At 48.8% G+C, this 18,660-nt stretch overlaps 4 protein-coding genes across 4 annotated transcripts; 2 read left to right on the forward strand and 2 right to left on the reverse strand.

The window, feature by feature from the left end:
• Positions 1 to 334: 334 nt before the first annotated feature.
• EsH8_VI_000850 (M20 family metallo-hydrolase) lies at positions 335 to 1,880 on the reverse strand (the record flags this gene model as incomplete). The annotated part of the gene is made up of 4 exons (XM_083272103.1): positions 335 to 404; positions 458 to 1,285; positions 1,335 to 1,652; positions 1,723 to 1,880. The coding sequence occupies 4 exons, from the start codon at positions 1,878 to 1,880 to the stop codon at positions 335 to 337; spliced, it is 1,374 nt and encodes a 457-aa protein (XP_083127277.1).
• Positions 1,881 to 2,417: 537 nt separating this feature from the next.
• On the reverse strand, positions 2,418 to 3,281 carry EsH8_VI_000851 (AA9 family lytic polysaccharide monooxygenase; the record flags this gene model as incomplete). The annotated part of the gene is made up of 1 exon (XM_083272104.1): positions 2,418 to 3,281. One exon carries the CDS (start codon positions 3,279 to 3,281, stop codon positions 2,418 to 2,420), a length of 864 nt encoding a protein of 287 aa, XP_083127278.1.
• Positions 3,282 to 7,869: 4,588 nt separating this feature from the next.
• On the forward strand, positions 7,870 to 9,567 carry EsH8_VI_000852 (Zn(II)2Cys6 transcription factor domain-containing protein; the record flags this gene model as incomplete). The annotated part of the gene is made up of 2 exons (XM_083272105.1): positions 7,870 to 7,919; positions 8,004 to 9,567. 2 exons carry the CDS (start codon positions 7,870 to 7,872, stop codon positions 9,565 to 9,567), a joined length of 1,614 nt encoding a protein of 537 aa, XP_083127279.1.
• Positions 9,568 to 15,662: 6,095 nt separating this feature from the next.
• Positions 15,663 to 16,454, forward strand: EsH8_VI_000853 (uncharacterized protein; the record flags this gene model as incomplete). The annotated part of the gene is made up of 1 exon (XM_083272106.1): positions 15,663 to 16,454. The coding sequence occupies one exon, from the start codon at positions 15,663 to 15,665 to the stop codon at positions 16,452 to 16,454; it is 792 nt and encodes a 263-aa protein (XP_083127280.1).
• Between the last annotated feature and the right edge of the window lie 2,206 nt (positions 16,455 to 18,660).

An 18,660-nucleotide genomic window follows, 5' to 3' on the forward strand; every position in this document is an offset into this window, starting at 1 on the left:
GTAAACACGGCAAGATCGCCGGGCAGCAGGGCGCGGCATCGACATGAACATGAAGGGCGTGCTGAGAAATCCGTGATTACTTAGTAATTGAGACTAAATTTCTACGCAGCAGTCTGGCCTCCATCTCATCTGGGGCGTTGGAATGCTAAACCATAGAGGTGCGTTCATGTGTGTGCACTCGTGCACTCATGTAAGGTGCTTGCATTCACTCAAGTTCACCCATCTACTTGTTGATGCACTGAAGAGTCCCTTCAAGGCGGAATTGGTCCGATTTTACCATTAGAAATGAATTCTGGCTCCAAGCTCCAGCTCCAATCTGTACATGGAGAAACCCTCAGCTTCTGCTTGCCCTCAACTGGTCGTAACTAACCACAGCTTCGAGCAGCGCTTGAGCACCATTTGCGCTACATATCGTCAGTATGAGATCCCAACAACAGCGTTCCGACAAACTACTCACCAGTCTTCTGGGGTGCAATACTCCTCGGGGTGGTGACTAACACCGTCCCTGCAAGGAACGAAAATCATCGTCGTCGGGCATCGCTTGCTAGTGTAAACGCTGTCGTGGCCAGCGCCGCTCGTCAGCGGCAGCCAGCCGTCAGGGCCCACAAGACCGTTCGCCGCCTTCTCCACGGCCTGGATGCAGTCCTTATCAAACTTGACGGCCGGAGAATCAGTGTCAAGCGTCCATTCAAACTCGACACCCCGGCCATCTTCCTCGGCGATTTGCTTGAACGATTCCACACATTGCTTCTGTACCTCAGCCACGACGCTGTCCTCCGGGTGCCGGATGTCAAGCGTAAAGGTGACCTCGGAGATGATGGTGTTGGTCGACGAACTGGGCGGAATCTTGATGACTCCAGTAGAAGCCAATGCCTCAAGCTTCTTCGCAATCGCGTTCGAAGACGCAATCATCTTGGAAGCTGCAAGCAGCGGATCCTTGCGGGATCGCAACGGAGTAGTGCCAGTGTGGGCGTCGCGACCCTTGACGGTGAACGTGAGCCAGCGGTACGCCTGCGCACCCTGCACCACGCCGATTTTCTTGCTGTTCTCCTCGAGAATCGGGCCTTGCTCAATATGCAACTCAAAATGCGCGCCTAACGGGTAACCGGTTGATGCATCGCTTGAGCAGGCCAGTGGTCCGATATAGCCATGTTTCGCGAGCTCGGATCTCACGGTGACGGAGGGGTCGAAAATGTCGCCTAGATTCCAGGCTATCTCCCGCGGGATCTCTCCCGCCCACACGCCGGAAGACATCATGGACTTGGGAAACCTGGCACCCTCTTCACTGCAAAACGTTAGATCTTCGGCCTATGAAGTCGAATTGCTGCACTCACTTAGTCCAATTAACGATGCCGACATCATAATGTGTCTTGAAACCATTCTCCTTCAAAGTGCGCATCACCTCCACGGCAGCAATGACGCCCAGGATGCCATCATATCGGCCGCCACGCGGTTGAGTATCGAGATGGCTTCCCATAGCGGTCATAGGGGCTGATGACTTTAGCGAGCCTTCTCGTTTCGCAAACATATTGCCCATCTCGTCGATGGAGAGCTCGCAATCTAAGATTTTCACCTCGTCGGCGAACCAACGCCTTGCGCGGGCATCGTCGTCAGAGAGTGCTAGCCGGGCCATGCCCGTTTCCGTCGCACCTCTGTACCTCGTGTGAGCAAATCCATAGATGAGAAGCGAGGGCCAGATCTTGGAAGGTAGTCTTCACTGACTTGCCGTATCGGTGAGCTGCACCCCATTGGCAGGTATGGTGAATGACTTCTTGAAGTCGGTCGGCGTTGATCTTCAGCCCTGATAAGGAACCCCGCGCGGTTGAGAGTGACCTCACCTGGCGGGGAACGGACAAGAGCGGCCTTATGCGTGAAATCATCCTGCCGGACACAGTTGAGTAATGGGGACAATGGTGAATGCTGGGTTTAGATAGTTCATAAAAAGACGTGCATTCACACTGTTCTTGATGTTGGTAGACGCAACGGAGCTAATGTGGCTGGGAGAGGGGGGTTCGGCGAAGACATCCCGAATCATCGGCAGGTGGGCCCGACGTCGGGACAACGCCCATTGTCGAAAAAGGGCGTATTGCGGCCCCGTTAAAGTTGTCATTAAAGCTGCCAATATCGAATCAATGACAAAAAGTCCGCAGAACAGAGGCATAACGACAGCATTTCCGACCCGGACAACTTGATATGAGTGGTTTAATGAACCTTCCAAGAATGATAACGCAACAATTCCTGTATTAAAACGTAACGGCGTTCTTTTACATTGCATGCGCACTACCAACACCGCAATGCTTTGCGGCCGCCAGACCCATCACATCACAGCCCCGCTGTCGACAGCGGTGTCGCCTCCAGCCGCACTATTCGAGAAAATGTGGTTATGCCGAAGTTTTACTTGTCCTTAGACGGGGCAGTCATTGATTGACCGGCTTGCTTGCCCCAGTCGCATCCGGAAGTCCTTCAATCGCGGTGGTTGACGATAGCACCAACGCTCCAGTCTGCGCTGCAAAGGTTTTGGCCCCAGTGTAGACAGTCGGCCCGGGGATCTTGTATGGCGAAAGTGGCGACTGGGAAATGTCATAGGTCAATCCTTCCTCCCCAGGCTGATAAATTTCCAAAGCGCGTGTCCCGACGGGTTTCTCGATTCCTCCACCGGTTATTTGGATGTTGATACACTGAGGATAATGCTGTGGTCCCTGGCCTGGATACCTCGCCAGATGCAGCGCGATTATCTCGTGACGGAGGACGTAGTGGCCCGGAGCGATCTTGGGCGGAATCTGCACCACCCAAGTAGAGTTATTTTGGATGAGGACGTCACTTGCCCAAACACCGAATGCTGTCGCGTAGTAGCTAGCGTTCACGTTGGGGTCGACCAGCCCAACCCCGTCGATAGTGAAAAACTCCATCTTCGTCTTGTTGACAGACTCGCATGATCCACTGTCGCTGCCACAATATGCGAGGTACGTTATGACCGGACCGTGATGCGACTCGGGCCAACCTTGCCATTGGAAAGCAATGTTATCGCCAGCAGCCACCGGTGCGTGGCCTCGAGCGTTGGTTGCGTTCGCGTGGCATACTATGTCGGGTTTACCATAACTTTCGGTGCTGACATACCCGTCATTGCCGACAGTCGTGCTCCATGCTGCAATGACTTTTGGGTTTGTGGACCGCGTATTAAAGCCGTTATACGATGCGCCGTCGATGACAAAATTTGTCACGCGGCTATGGGCTGAGACCAGGCTGGCGAGCGTCAAGGCTGTGACGGCGAGGAACTGCATCTTTGAGTCAAGCTAGGCACCCTGCAAGTAAGAGACGTAGATGTCCAAACTTAGGCAAGAAATGGCGACGGCCAAGATCGATCATATAAGCAGAGGATATTGCTGCATCTAAATTGCACACATGGCCAGATCATCTCACCTGACCTCGACGAGGCCGAAGTATGTTCTACGTGTCTTCATATGGAGCCATCGGCCACCACAGAACACGGTAGAAAAATGAATTGCAACATTAGAACCTCTTTCAGCCATATTGAATTTTATTAATGAACGTCATCATCCGCCAAGATTGCCCTTTTTGGCCACCGGCAGGCCGGGTGATGTCCAGGAGAGCGTGTCAAAACTCCTAACTAGGTGCTTTACTGGGACCTGTGCGGATGAGGTGCCGGTCCAAAGACCGGCGGACTATGGCCAGGTGACAACAATCTAGAGTTTGAGAGCCCAGGTTAAACAACTGATCCACTGTATTCCGGAAGATCAAGAAGCATTGCTCCTTCAAGGTGCCTCCGGGTTCGAACCTAATAAACGACCAACGCACGGCCGGCAGGTATCCTATGGGTTTTCGCATTCTGCCTAGGCAGCCGAATACCACCCCAATCAATTCAGAGTAAATATTGCCGTTGGACAATGGCACTTTTGTTTACTCGGATCCCGGATGTTGTACTTTAAACCCAACAAACATGTGTCACCAGCATAGAAATGGAAGCAAAAGTTTTATTACAATTGCATCCGAAATGAAAAAGAATTGGACGATCAGGGAATCGAACCCTGGACCTACCGCATGCTAAGCGGTCATTATACCACTAAACCAATCGCCCAGTGATTGTTGAAGTTGACAGCGAGATTAAGCGAATATGACTGACTCTGCTTCCCAGGCCCACTTCAACTTTCGGCTCCTTTGTCCGCTTTCCCCAGATGTCTTATAATGTTTATTAGACTCTCAGTGAAATTCTTGAGTAACGCTGCTTAGTGCTGTTATGCGATAGATTGCTTGCGGGATGAAATGAAACTGCCTTTACTCACCCCGCCCACTACCATTTGGCACCACAACAACCACATAGTAAACACAAGCAAAGCGTTTTCTTCTCCAAAGTCTATAAATTGTTGATTGTCTTGGATTAGGAGTTATTGACAACAAGTGCTGGGACTAACTGGAATTCAACCCGGCGACAATGGCTTCACTGGCCCCGTGTGATACGGGGCCTCTATCAACGACGCGAGATCCACTTTGCCCCCGTTCACGATGAGTCGTGCCCACATTGAGGGTTTTAGCCCGCGCAATTGCATCACACATGATAATTCGCTTTCAGACCCATTCTCACATCACTTGAGCAATTCCTCATTGATCGGTCTATTAGTCTAGTTGGTTAGGACGTCGGATTCTGATTTCAAAGCAGTCTTTCCGTAAGCCCAGGTTCGAATCCTGGATGGACCTTCCTTTTGCTTTTGCGATTTATTTCTTGCATCTAATTGCCATGTCTCCTGCTAGTTAAATTCCAGGAACCGGTGGCGAAACCCAATTTGCAATTTATAGTTAGAAAGATTGTCTAAATGTAACAGTGTATATACAGACTGACTTACATGTAGTGTATGCTAGCAATTTTGTCCCTCGACTCTTAGTCACAATGTTCCTTCTAGCTGGCTTTTTCTGATGAATATGATGTGATTGGTTAACTAACCAAGCTGGGGTTTTTTATATGCAAGAAGTCTCTTGAGATTACTGTTAGATATATATCCTGCAAAGCTTGGATTGCACCACCACCTTCCGCGCCTGCTTACTCACTCACGTACCTAAGGTGGTGGTTTAAGTATGGTTACAGTCGATCGTAGTGACAGTCAATAAGCTAACTTGATTCCATAGACGACAATAGTCTGTATCTAAGTGCTCCACTCAGGCGGTGGTAATGCCATATGCATTCCCGTACCATTATAACTGGCTGACTGAGACAACCGTACTCTCGCTTGGGACTCGTCAAGTACCCTCTGCCTCCATGCGGGCGCAAGTTTCCCATTGTAATAACCCCAAAGATGGGGAAGATATTGCACGTCCTGAACACAGTAGCGAACGATCTCTTGTGATAGAGGGCGTTCCCTGAAGACTTTGAAGCTCCCGCCCGACCCAGGGTTGAATAGCTGGTAGCCTTTCTCCTTTACGCTACTCCAGGCGAGCCTCTCTGTGTGTGACAGCTGAGCGTCTTTCTCAATGCACTTCGCTAACCCACACAGAAACTTTTTGAAGGCACTCCGAGTTGCAAATTCCATTAGCTGAAGGTCTTGTATACCAGCAAGGTTAATCTGGAAATGGCTGAACAAAGCGTCTGAGTCGTTCCGAACATCGAAAAAGACCTTTGGTATTGTAGGGGATTCCAGGATATCTCTGAGGGTTAGGCCTTTCTTTCCATGGGAAGAAAAACTCTTCTCCCCTAGAGCACAGACATCAATCAGGTGGGTATGCTTCCTTGGTAATACATAGAGTTGAAGGATGGAAATGGTGCCGAGTCGGGAAAGGTTCTCTCCTTCGAGATCAATGTATAATGAAGGAGGATAGGTGGGCAAATCGTCGAGAGTATCAACTAGGTCAGAGAGCGCTGCGACAGTATCAATGAGATTGTACGTAAGACCGTTATTGGAAATGGGTTCCCCAGATAGGGTAGGAACAGATGCTGAGTTTTGCGGGATTATCGCCCCTGGGTTAATGATAGATGTCGCCATGTTCGGTATAGTGGTAGATGGTTAACGGTTTTGAGGCTAGGTTAACAGTGTATTTTGCTGTATAACCAATTTATCGAGTAGGAATTGGGGCTCACTAGCTTCTTAAATATTTTGACCGTTGTCGTTAATGATTGACGTCATCATCTTACAAGCTCCGAAAGTATGTAAACAGCAGGGTCGTGGCGTACCAATACGTCGGCGAAACACTCGTATTCGTTCGTTAGCCCACGCGCTCCGATAATAGCCTTTGCCATACGATTTCCTTGACTTAAATGCTTAAATTACCGTATGGAGGACATGGATTTGGCCCTTTTGCCGAAGCGTCATTTGAGTTTCGATACTCTAGGCGTGCTTTTGATGATAGCATGGTTTCTCAGCTCTGTGAACCTATGTCGATCCAAGCCGAAATGCGCCAAAGCGCTATTTGGTATATTTGTCAGCCTTCTGCGAAAGCTGGGCACTTTAGTTCCAAATCACGATCTTGTGATGCCGCGTATATGTTGGGATTCTGTTCCGGTTTTAGTCATTCACTATCGCCCCTTGCTGTTTAGAACATGATTGACAATATACTAAGGTTGATCTTTTACGTATTGGCTCGTTTCGCAGCCTGGGATCATCAAAGAAACCCGTACTTAATGCTTTGAACTAATATACAAATATCTCCATGACGAATATGCAGTCTACACTTGAGGATGACATCTAGAGCTTGCAGCAGGCCGATTGGCCTCGGCACTCACTTTGTCCCTCCGATCACCCATTTGCAAGCCTGGCAGAATATGTAAACATATAAACAAGTAGCACCCGCAACCAACATCAGGTGGTTTCTATGACCAAAACGAGCTATGGAAAGAGCAGTCTTTTAGTGTAACACGTGGCTGAAATGGAGTTCTGAAATTTTGGCGTCTCTCAGACCAGAGAATCACTTGCTGCTCTTGTAAGATCACATTTGGCAGGACTCAGCGCCGTCTCCGAGGTGCGCGGGATTAAGAACATGCATACACTACTCATATCTTTTTCAATAGTGACAACTCGAATTTGTTGCTTTTGACAACCAAAACTTGGGAAAATGTTTGATATCGCAATAGACACCGGGCGGGCGCATTGGTGTCCCCTTGATCCCAATTCCTTAGACGTGGTTTCTTTAACGCGGTTCAACTCATGTAGGCCCCGTCTCCCAAACATTGTAAAATCCCTTCCGAAAAGGCGGGTCTGTGCAGGAGCATTTCAGCCTTGATATGGTCCTCAGTCCAGCCCTGTAATGCAATTTAGTCACTAAAGGAATTAAGGTATTGTTGGTATCAGCCAAACCCTTTTTTTTTCCTCCTTCAAAGCCTCAATGGGTGGAAATATGGCGCCTCCTACAAAGCCAGACCGAAGCACGGCTGCACCCGTCAAGGATGGATTTCTATGATTTCGGCTTTGCCAAAACTTCTCTCTTATATTGTTGCCTAATGTTAGTGCTCCTGCATTGTAACCGTTTTGTCCCAGAAGGGTTTAGACAATCATGCACACCGCAGGATAACTACTCTCAATGGAGCAGCCAATGCTACCCAGGGCTGTTGACAGGGGTCTTGCCATCTGATGAAGCTCACATTGGTCAGTTCGGACTGACCCTTGCAAGTCCCACTAGTCATCCGAGGTTGGTGGGCACAAATATTATCTCGACCTGTCGTCGTTCGCATTCCTGCACCTCAATCTCGGACTCCTAAGATCTTTTTCCATCAAGCTGCGCTCACCGAGGTCTCGAACGGTCATAATTCGCCCCTGACCGACAGGAGAACTACGTAACTGGCTGGCTCGGACTACGAGACCACTGCGTCAAGGCTGGCTCGCGCCCTCCGTAGTTCACAATCCCCCCCCTTTTTTTCTCCTAGCGAGGATGGCTCGGAAAGGTAGCCGAAAGGTCAGGACAGGATGCCAAACTTGCAAGTGAGTCAGATTGATCATCCGATTGGATTGAGATGACCCAAGATTAAGGGTCTAATATGGCGCTGAGAACCTAACGGTAGCCAGAATCCGCAAAATCAAGTGCGACGAGACCAAACCGTCATGCAACCGTTGCACGAGCACAGGCCGGAAATGCGACGGTTACCCACACGTCGCTGACATTTCCGACATGTCATCGTCTTCTCCCGATACTGCCGTCTTCACACTTCAACCAAACCGTGCCTTTCCAGGAATCAACTCCCCCAGTGATAGCCGCGCCTTGCAGTACTTTGCCGAGGCCGTGGGCCCGCTCCTCTCGGGTGCCGTGGATCCTTACTTCTGGACGCATATTGTTATGCAATTTAGCACGTTCGAACCGGCTGTGACCCATTCCGTTCTGGCCATCAGCGCCCTCTATGAGCAATTTCAGGGCCAAAATGAGGCAGGAGCCATCCCACGAGATCACGTGTTCGCCTTACGGCACTACAATGCCGCTATTCACGAGTTGAAGGGTATGACTAGGCGAGACAAACAACCGACTGTGCTGCTTGTCTGTCTCCTATTCATCTGCATCGAGTTCTTGCGATCAGGACGCGAGGCTGCTATCAGACACTGCAAACATGGTGTTGCAATATTACGCGATACCCACAACGAGTTCCCTTGGACGAAAGATCATCTTCTCCCACTTTTCCGCAGACTCACCGAATACTCCTTCTTCTTCAGCAGTGAGAAGTCCGACTTCCCGGACCTGAGCGGCTTGGAACACCCTGTTCCAGAGAAATTTTTGGTTTTTCGCGATGCACAGTTGATGATTGACGACATTTACAACAAAACACTCCGACTAATGAAACAAGGTTACCCTTACCGTTCCGAATCTCCCAGAGGCGATCACATCCCCCCGAAACTACTAGCGCGACAAGACTATATCAACCAGCTATTGGACCAGTGGAATTTACTCTTCACCGAATTCAACGGTCATATAAAAAGCTCTCACACCCCGACCAGTAAGGTCTTCGAACTCGCAGATGACTACATACCTAAGATGCTGCGAGGGTTTCTCTTGTCCCGCTACGAATGCTGCCGGATTTGGCTGAACATGGCATTTGATTCCAATTTAACCGGCTACGACAAATTCTTGGATAACTACAAACGACTAGCCCAAGAACTTGCTTTAGTGGTTGCCGCGTCAACAGAAAAGTCCAAGGCATCGGTTCTCACCTCGCGGGCCCCAAAGTTCATGTTTGAGACCGGATACGCACTCATGCTGTTCTTCATCGCTAGCACGTGCCGTCACCTGGAAACACGGCTGGCGATTTGGCGTATGATGCCGTATTTGAGCCTTCCACGGGAGAATCTCTGGGACATGGCCACTTTGTTTGCAGTGGCACGACGGGTTATTGAGATGGAGCATGATATCACCTTGGATGCATCTGGTCAGCCTACCACCCCCATTTCGCCGACAAGTGCCCTGCCACCGAATGAGAATAGGATAGCAGATATTTGGACGGATCCAAAGAACGAAGAGAAGAACATCATGGGGAACATCGTGCGTGGCAGAATTGTAGGGTTTTTCAAGCGCAAACCAGATGGTACCACCTCTCTTCACACGGAGTTTGTCGAAGTGCGATCAATATGGCCCAGCGCCAAGTAAGAACAGCCACTTTGCTTTAGAACCATAGTATAGCGCACCCAGGACTCATTTCACAGACTCATACTCAATATTTTGTGTTTACAGTGCAATGGAATTTGTACGGATCGTTCAGCAGCGGACTCAACGTTCAGTTTCTGTTTTAACATGTCAGCAACCGCGGGGGACCAGCTTAACAGATCAAATCTGTTCATTCAAGTTGATTGAAATATTACTTCACTAATCCTGCTACCTCGTGGGGGGTGTTGCCGGTTTATTCTGTTCAACATGCGAGACATGCGCTGGCCTACGTGACTTGAAACCAAACGCGACAGGGCTAATATGATGGGTCTGTTGTTGATTTTTAGGGTATTGAGACGACTATCACGACCATGGTAATCATAGACCGCAAGTTCAGAATCATTCTACTTGCTCTATGCTGAGTATTAAAGCATCAGATATAACGTGGAAATATGAATTGATCCTCGTTCCAGTGGCCGCAGTGGCAGCACGTTCAACTTGGACCGTCGAGCACGTCAAACACCCTGCCAAAACATATGCTTACGGCCCAAATTCTAATTAGTTGTCGGTTTATACAGAAAAGTCGTTTTTAATACTTGTAAACTAAACGGGCGTGATCTCGGACAAAGTCAATCGTCGTCAAACATTCGACGGGCACCCACGTCGATATGTCCTCTAGCCGATGAGACCTAGGAACGCTCTGCGAGTTACAAAGGACGCCAGGAAGACTGTGACAGTAAAGAACAACGCAACCAGCTATTCCGCGAGTAGTAATTTGCACCCCTTCACAGAACTCCTCATTTGACCGGCCTCGGTATATCCCTTAATCCAAAACAACAAGGGGGCCACATGCGCTTTAGTATCCTTTAAGCCCGGCTTAGGCGACGAGGATGGCCGGGAGTTCATATAGTCTGCCCTGATTTGAGACTAAACGGTCCGAGCAGTTGGATCCGACCATTGTAAAGATTATGTAGCGCTACCTGCTAATAAACGCACTATAATATACTGGCCGTTTCTACCAACATATAATACGCAGTGCCTGAAACAAACCATTTTCAGAAAGGGTAAGCGAAGGCGAGAAAACTTGAGCTGGGCCTAGATAACCGTGAATTTGTTCTAAGCAAAAGTAGCGTTATTTTATATAAGCAGGAGGGCTATGCGGTGCCCAGATTGGGGCAACGACACACAACATGCTGCGCCGGTATTTCATAACGCGGCGAATCGTACATGTGACCACCCGGCTATGGCACCAGTCCCGGCTGTGACCACCCAATTCATCATTTAGATGTTTACATCCGTACACCGGGGTTTGTGTGCTCCTGGTAACGACTGAGATCACACTCCTTGCCCAACCCTCATGTGTTGTGGAAGAGGTGGCATACTACGCCGTGTTCTTGAATCGATTAATGTAACTATGGCTGTGGAGTGTGAAAACTGAAAATTGCAGAATAAACCTGACTTATACTTCATGATGGGATAACTTTCTGTAGCTACTGTACACCGATGTCCAAGTTGCACAGGAGTTGAAATAAAGTGGAAAATTATCTCATAACCAGCTAGCAATTTTCTATCCTTTAAATAGTATGACTGTTTTAAGTTCAGGATAATGCTTGTCGGGTTGTACTTTTGGGCTACGTATTGTGTGAAATGTACTAGGGTGTTATGCCAACTTGATCTGCAGTACTCATTACCGGTCACAGTTCAAGCAGCAACGCTCGTTTCCATGTCATTGTGAACGTCAACGAAATCCCTAGACTGGGATGCTGGCACTATGCTAAAGACGGGTTCCAGTGCTGCGTTATTGGAAACATATACACCGAATTGGACTGATTCCCTTCGAATGCTGCATTCCTTCTTGCCAGTAAAAGAAAGTTCAGTCATCAATTGTAATAGAAAGGCGAATGATTAGCGAACCTTACAGATTTGAATTTTGAGTACAAGTTAGTCTTGAGCCGGTAGTCAAACTCGAATTCAACAAAGCGAAATATCCTTAGTATCATTCTATGCGTTGCGACACGCCACATCTGAAACGTCTTTAACTGACAGTGCGACCCAGATTCACTCAACTAAAACAACAGACTGCAGTACATGTAATGCCATGCTTGGTCAAAGTCAGATACTTGAAATATATGTCCAACGTTGGCTCCTCGACTTTCCAGGGCGAAATATGGACCGCTGATTAGTTATCTGTTCATCACAATGCTACAAGAGCCCCATACACAAGCAGAGACCATCTGAAGTAACCAACCCTCAGTCAAACGACAAAGCTCTTTCTATCACATTGCCAAACCGGAGATATGCGGATCCTAATATATGAATACAGGGCTGCCTCCTAAGTAGGTAAAAAAGAAAATGTGCGATCAACCAAGCCGGACGGCTGGTTAATGACTTTGGTATTGTGTAGTAAGGTAGGTTCATTGGTACACACATTATAGTTACTAGAACTCTGTGGCGAATGAAGACATCAAATCCATTATGTGGGTCTCCTCAAGCGACACAGAATTGCACGCTCCATTGCTCCTGTATGGTACGGCATAGAGCGTGTGTTGAACTTGTGTGGCTTTATTTCTGTGAAGATGTTTCCACTAAGACCCTTTGACTAATGAGATCCCTGGGCTGGATGTTCCATGTGCAACCACACGCGGAGAGCACCTTTGCCAAGGAGCGGGACAGGGATCCGTGCCGATGACACGACCGCCAAGCTAATCTTGAAGAGGCATTGCCACCCTCGCTTTCTTCGGATTTTAGGCTCCGCTCATGTCACCTTGCAGATGGATTGCAAGCACCGATTATCCACGCCATTAGTCTGTGTTAAGTTGGGGAGTCGGAAGGTGAGGGCATCCTTCATATCTGGCAGAGGCCTGACTGCGATGTCGCTATTGAGGGCAGGACCCAGTGGGCTGCGGCCATGGTTGTAGCTGCATTGACTCTCTCGACACCGAACATCTTCTAAACGACTATATCTGTTTAGTAACAAAGATCCTAGATGGGCTCCTTCAATCCAGGGTGGAGGCACACCTGAAGAGTATCTCCATCCTGGCATCCTGGGGAAAGAGGAGAGACTGGTCTAGGCCTAAGTAATATGCAACCGAACAAAAGCAATCTCAAAAGTCGAACCATTTACCAAGGGCTACTGCAGCTGTGCTCAGCCATAATTGCACATGCTTGGTCATCTCGGACCTGGCGGATCGGCCGCGCCGGGTGCCACTTAGCCGCGCGCAAGAAATGAAAGTATTGGAAGGATTGAAGGTTGGAAAATGGACGTTTAGAGCCCCTCAGAGGTGCGCAAGCTTAACCTGTCGCGAAGAGTCATTGCAATCGAAAGGGTCAAGTGAGATGTGATACGGATCACGGGTCATCGCAGGCTATCGATCTTGCCCGAGGAAGTAAGGGTATTCCATAGGATAGGATAGGTGCAAACACTCTTTGTCGCCTCCAGCCTTCGCTACCTATTATTGGCACTGTGCGAATGTCGTGAACTTAAGTAGCATACCGATCAGAATTGAATGCTGAGAACAGCGGGGTATCGCGAAAGATTTAATGTATGGCGGGCTGTTGAACGCTCCTCTAAATGTGTCAATAATAAAACAAAAATGAAGGAACCTTGATTAAGAACTTCATTAACAGTCTCGGCCAGACATTGAGGACCATGTAAACCAAAGTCGAAGATGTTTTGCCCAAATGTGTTCTCGAATTCGCAAAAAGGATGCAATATCCCAGCCACGACTAAATCTGATCAACGGCATTCAGAGATTAGATGTCACCTACATTTATCAACTATCATGCACTCCACGCTTGTTAGAGCTATCATCCATCCATGCTTGGTTATTCGCGCTCACTCTACCCCCATTGGTTCCATACATAGATTACTCCAACTACCGAATCTCTCAAGTCATGACCGAAAGGCAGATGCCGAGCTGGATGGCTTTTTTCATCGGCAAATGAGAGAAATGGATGTAACTCCGTCGTTGTCAGTTGGAGTGGCGGACATTAAGACGACGTAAACAATCATCAATGGACAGTCTCGGGAACCCCTCGCCTTCGCATGCGTCCTTGCACCCTCCTAACAGAACCTTGATCCCTGAAAGGCCTGGAGGTCTGGATTTGCTTATCTTCCCCCCCTAGCAACTGGGTGACCTCTCGGCCATTTACGCCCAAGCATACCTCGGAACCAAGACCGAAATAAATGACCAATCACCAATCGCGGAGACCTACCGCTCAAGCTTGTTTGCTGCCCCGCTTTGGAGCTTCCCCCTTACGCGTGGGTTAAAGATTGGTCAGGCTTCATTTTCTTCCGCGATAAAAGATCCGTAACAGGTACAAATTGGAGGAAAGACATTGCGAGCACCCTGCACTGATTCATTATTGGACCTCGTCTCAGTGACGTTTGGCTGGAGAGGGGATAAGAGTCTATCCGGACTGGATGCTCTCTGAGCCACCTTCATGCCGCTCTCGAGACATTGCCACTCAAACTCATATCGACGGAACGTGGACTAGGCTCCGGGCAACTATGAAACCCTCTCATTGGAATCCCACCTCCTTCCAGCCTCTGTCCCTGGCCAATGCAGCAACCCTGCCTCTCCCTCAAGCCACAATTTGTGCCCTGGTAGCACACAGACCTCTCCCTCTCGGGATTGACGAGCAGGCGTCCTATTCGTTAATGGAGGCTCCTCCGACCGTTTGACAGAAGGCAAGCTCGTAGGCAATGTCTGGCCCGTCAACTCCGTTCTCCATGGTTGGTGCCAAGGTCCATTGAGGCTGCAAGGGTACGTTTTCCGCGAAATGTCAAGTAGAGAGGCGGGTCCAATTGGGGGGTTCCCAGTCATCTGAGATACCATTCTTGGTTCAGTCTGGCCATGTTCGCCATGCAAACCTGCTGCAGTCTCCATGTGTTGGACCCCCATACATCTTGTTGTCGTGTCGCTGCGGGGAAGGCCCAAAAGATATATCAGCCCGTCACAACCTCAATAAAATATCGATCAGCTCTGTTAAAGACTAAAATTTGCCAAGCTCTCAATCATCTTCACCGAACCCAAGCTCCATCCCATTGCCCACGAAGTTTAGCTTGTGGATTATACGTCTAGCACGACTGCACATCACCAGCACAGCACCCAGCGACCTGTCAGCTCGTTTAGAAACCAATAACAACTAGAGAACCAAGAATTTTATTGGTTTATGACGACATCAAGACGACAAAGTACGACTTAACGCAAGATAAGCCCGGTTCACGGCTTGTCCGTTGACAACTGCCTGCCACTACCTTTCGACACCGTAGCCGACTTTGTAAGTTAACGACGGGAAACTACCCTAATTAAATCATTTGAACAGTCCCAAATCAGGCTATGACCAACAGCTTTGCATTGAAGCCGTTGCCAAGAACCAGCAGCCGTCGCAAGTCGCGAGTTTGCATACGGGAGGCCTGCGAGGTCTGCCGAGAGAAGAAAGCCAAGGTATGTTTACAAATGAATCTTACGATTTCTGACACACTTTTCCATCGAGAACAATCTAACCTTTTGCAGTGCGATGGCCAACATCCATGCTCAAGGTGTAGCTCTCGAGGGGAAGAATGCGAATACCAAACCCGATCTCACCAGACAAAGCGGGGTCTACAAGCCGAACTCGATGAGCTGAAGAGTGTCCAGCGACAGCGCGACGCTGTAATAATAGCCCTTGCGGCCCCTGGCCAAACCCATAATGTTCTCCTCCGCTTGTGGGGTGGCGAACCCCTCGACAAGATCTGTGGGGACATTAGAAGCCAGGACTTGTTACCCTCCCCAGCCAACAGTCAGGCCTTGGATGCTTCAAGCGAAAATCAACAAAACGAAAATAAAATACCGATCCCCTCGCATCAGGCCTCTCCGACCTCTCCTCCTACAAAATTGGAAGATTATAATGCTGAAAAACACACCGAGCTAGAGAGTGCCTATATTCAAGAGGCTACTTGCAATTATGATTCGATACCAACTTCATTTGATATCAAGAAAGAGCCGGACAACGTGATACCATACGTCGACACATCTACCTTCGACAATATGACATCCCCGAACGACACAAGTCATGTTGGTCACATGGACTGCAACTCTACCGCTTCCTTCGCAATGTTCATGGATGGCAGCAATTCGATGCTGGATTCTAGCGCCCAATACTCCAACAACTCTTATTTCACCGACGATGTTGGTGTCATCAATTGGTGGGCACCAAGCAGCTCTGACTCCACACTGTCAAGTTACGCTATTGCACCTTCCACGGAATCAGCTACTTGGGGCTACCCTCAGTATGCCATGCCGGTACAAAGCCAACCACACAGTAATGCTTCTGTACCGTCATCAACGTCTTCTCCCATAATGACTAGCTCCGCCCTGGCTTCTCGTCCCTCATCCCGTGGGATGGGCCGCACTGGTGGTGCCTCGCGCCCTACTCCTACGGCCGAAACTCAATATCCGGACCCACCACCTCCGAAGAAGCGGAAAACCAGCTCTGAGAGTATTGTCTGCGCCGATAGTACCGCCAGTACCGAGGCAAAAGGCAATGAGAACGACTTGGTGAAGAAGAGAGGCAAAAGCAAGTCTCCAGACCTAAAAGAGCCATCACACGACCGCGAGCGTCACCGTCGAGCCTCGGCACGCAATTGGAAGAAACAGAAGCAGCAGACCGCAGACCTTGAAGCCGCCATGAACATAGCAGAGGCCCGAAACCGCGAGTTACGACGCGAGTACTCCGTAGTCCTGAGCCAAGTCCTGGATGTCAAGAACGCGCTGATGGATCACGCGAAGTGCAATCACACGGCCATCAACAGCTGGTTTCGATTCCAGGCTACAAACTATGTCCTGAAAAGGGGCATGACGGACACAATTCGCAAGGACATGACTGAGGTAAGCCAGGTGGGCTAGAAGGAGACTAGCACATCGGGTTGGGCAAGGTAGGGCAGTCTGCAGGTAATGACAACACGTACATGTGTTCTTGACGATCGGGATAACAAGCGGGAACATGAAGAAGAGAATATTTGTTCTCCGGACTGGAAAGGGGCCAGGTGTGAAAAAGCGGAGCATGCGGCCGGTCATTGATTTAGCAAGTAAGCAAGGAAGCCGTTAGAATTATGATTGAATATGTCCTACACGATGGTCGCTGGAGAAGTTACTTCACTTGGTAACAGATACACTGGTTTAATTCGAACAGGGGAAAGTTTTATGTTGGGCCAATAATCAGGCTTCTAGTATCGACATTACCATTCACTCTCACGTGTGATATCTCTAGCTATGATGGTCTTGAGTTTCTACATTGACCAATAGTGTCCCTGGTCTGCTGCAGCAACATTCCTGTTGCGTCGTCATACACATGATAGGTTTCAGTTGTGAGATGATCAAGGTTCCGCATGAGAAAGCGGTACGGGGGGATGCTCTCACAGCGTCTAATCTTAGGAATCCTTAGGAACACTTGATTCTTGCATCGCCAACCCTTTATTCAGCATGGATACTGTGGCTGACAGCGCCCGCATATTTGGAGCTTCATCGGAACCGGCCATCTCATCCCTCCACTGAGATATCCTCCCGGTACCTTCAATCTTCCTGACAGTTAGAAAGCCTACAATTACAAGTCTACTGTTCTGTCCAGCTCTCCCGTAAGCAAGTTACATCATTTGTTCTCCGGCAGGAATCCAAACCATAACATCTTGCGATGGCGTCAGCCTATCGCAACATATACTTGATACATCAGGTGGGTGCGTCGGCAATGATACAGTGACAACAAATACCTTGCGACAGATTGTATCCATAATGACAGCTTCTGTCGATCCTTATAAAAAGTTATACGTACCAATGGGACTAGAAGTTTGGTCGTACATGTACAAAGGGAGACACGAAATTTGGAGTATCGGGTCTGTCATAATGGATAACGGGGGAGATTCTCCATGTAGAAAGAACATCAAATCTATCACAGTATTCTGATTTTGTCTAGCTGCTCTTTCTATTAGCACTATATCTCTTGAGGTTAAATCAGGCGAGGCCCTGGCCCAGGGGAGAGCTGCAACGGCTAGAGAAGACAGTTGAAAACGAAATGCATCGCAGAGAATCTTTCACACAAGGTATCATGACAAACAACTGAGTAAATCAGTGGCGCACCACTTCTTTTTAATATTTCAGCCCAACAATGTGACCCTTAATGACAAGGGGGTTCAATTGGTCGCCGGGCTCGATTCCGTACCCATATGTCCCGAGCTCATCATGCAGTGCCCCGCTCCGACGGCTGCCATACCGGTACTAAGAGTTAGTCAACTTGGCCGCGAATTTTCTATTCGGTAGTGACCAATGTATTTCCCGTGCTGGCATCCTCCATCGCCCTCGAGTGGCACAAATGTTCTTGCTTTCAAGTTCAAGGATGACAAATCCACGTCAGCTCACACACCACCCTGCAAACGGTTGCGTTGTCGGCACCAGCTCCGGCGTCCGGGCATGTAACCTAGGGAGGGGATTATCCTTGCTACCTTAGTCTGTATTTTTCGGATTGGCTTGTGGGCTTTGCTCCGCGATGGCGCTCTTCAATCGAGTCTGTGCAGCACCGATGAGTGTATTACCGACTACTTTCCGGACTGCAGCGAAGGCATTATGTATAACGGCTTGGCCTGGGCGATCATGCCAAATCTGAATATGCAGCAGTGCATTTATTTAAAGTGCATGGGCTCTAAGGAAAGTCCGGGTGAATCAGAATCTCAGAACAATTAAATCATTGCAAATTTATTGTTTTAGCTGCGTTTATTGATCTTGTAGCCTAATACATCACCGGCCAGCAGTCCTCACTGGATTTGCGGCGAGACGGTTGAATAAATTGAGGCCAACACCAACCAGCTGCGAACTTATTACCCACGGCACATTCATCTCAGCAGACACTCGTGAGTCAGAGCGTAGTGAAATAAAGTAAGCGCCTTGTTTCAGCTAGAGAACTTAATGGACACCAACGGACAATATTGTGACGAGGAGAGCCTGGCGCTGCAGTTTTTTGACCCGATATCTTCAGCTTTCTTCTTCTACCTAGTTATGATAATGTTAATTCATGATTTTGCTGATGTAGGAAGATTACCTATTTTTATTATGATGGTCAGGT

Source organism: Colletotrichum jinshuiense, chromosome 6, assembly GCF_051148585.1.
Source record: "Colletotrichum jinshuiense chromosome 6, complete sequence".
NCBI classification, from domain to species: Eukaryota; Fungi; Ascomycota; class Sordariomycetes; order Glomerellales; family Glomerellaceae; genus Colletotrichum; species Colletotrichum jinshuiense.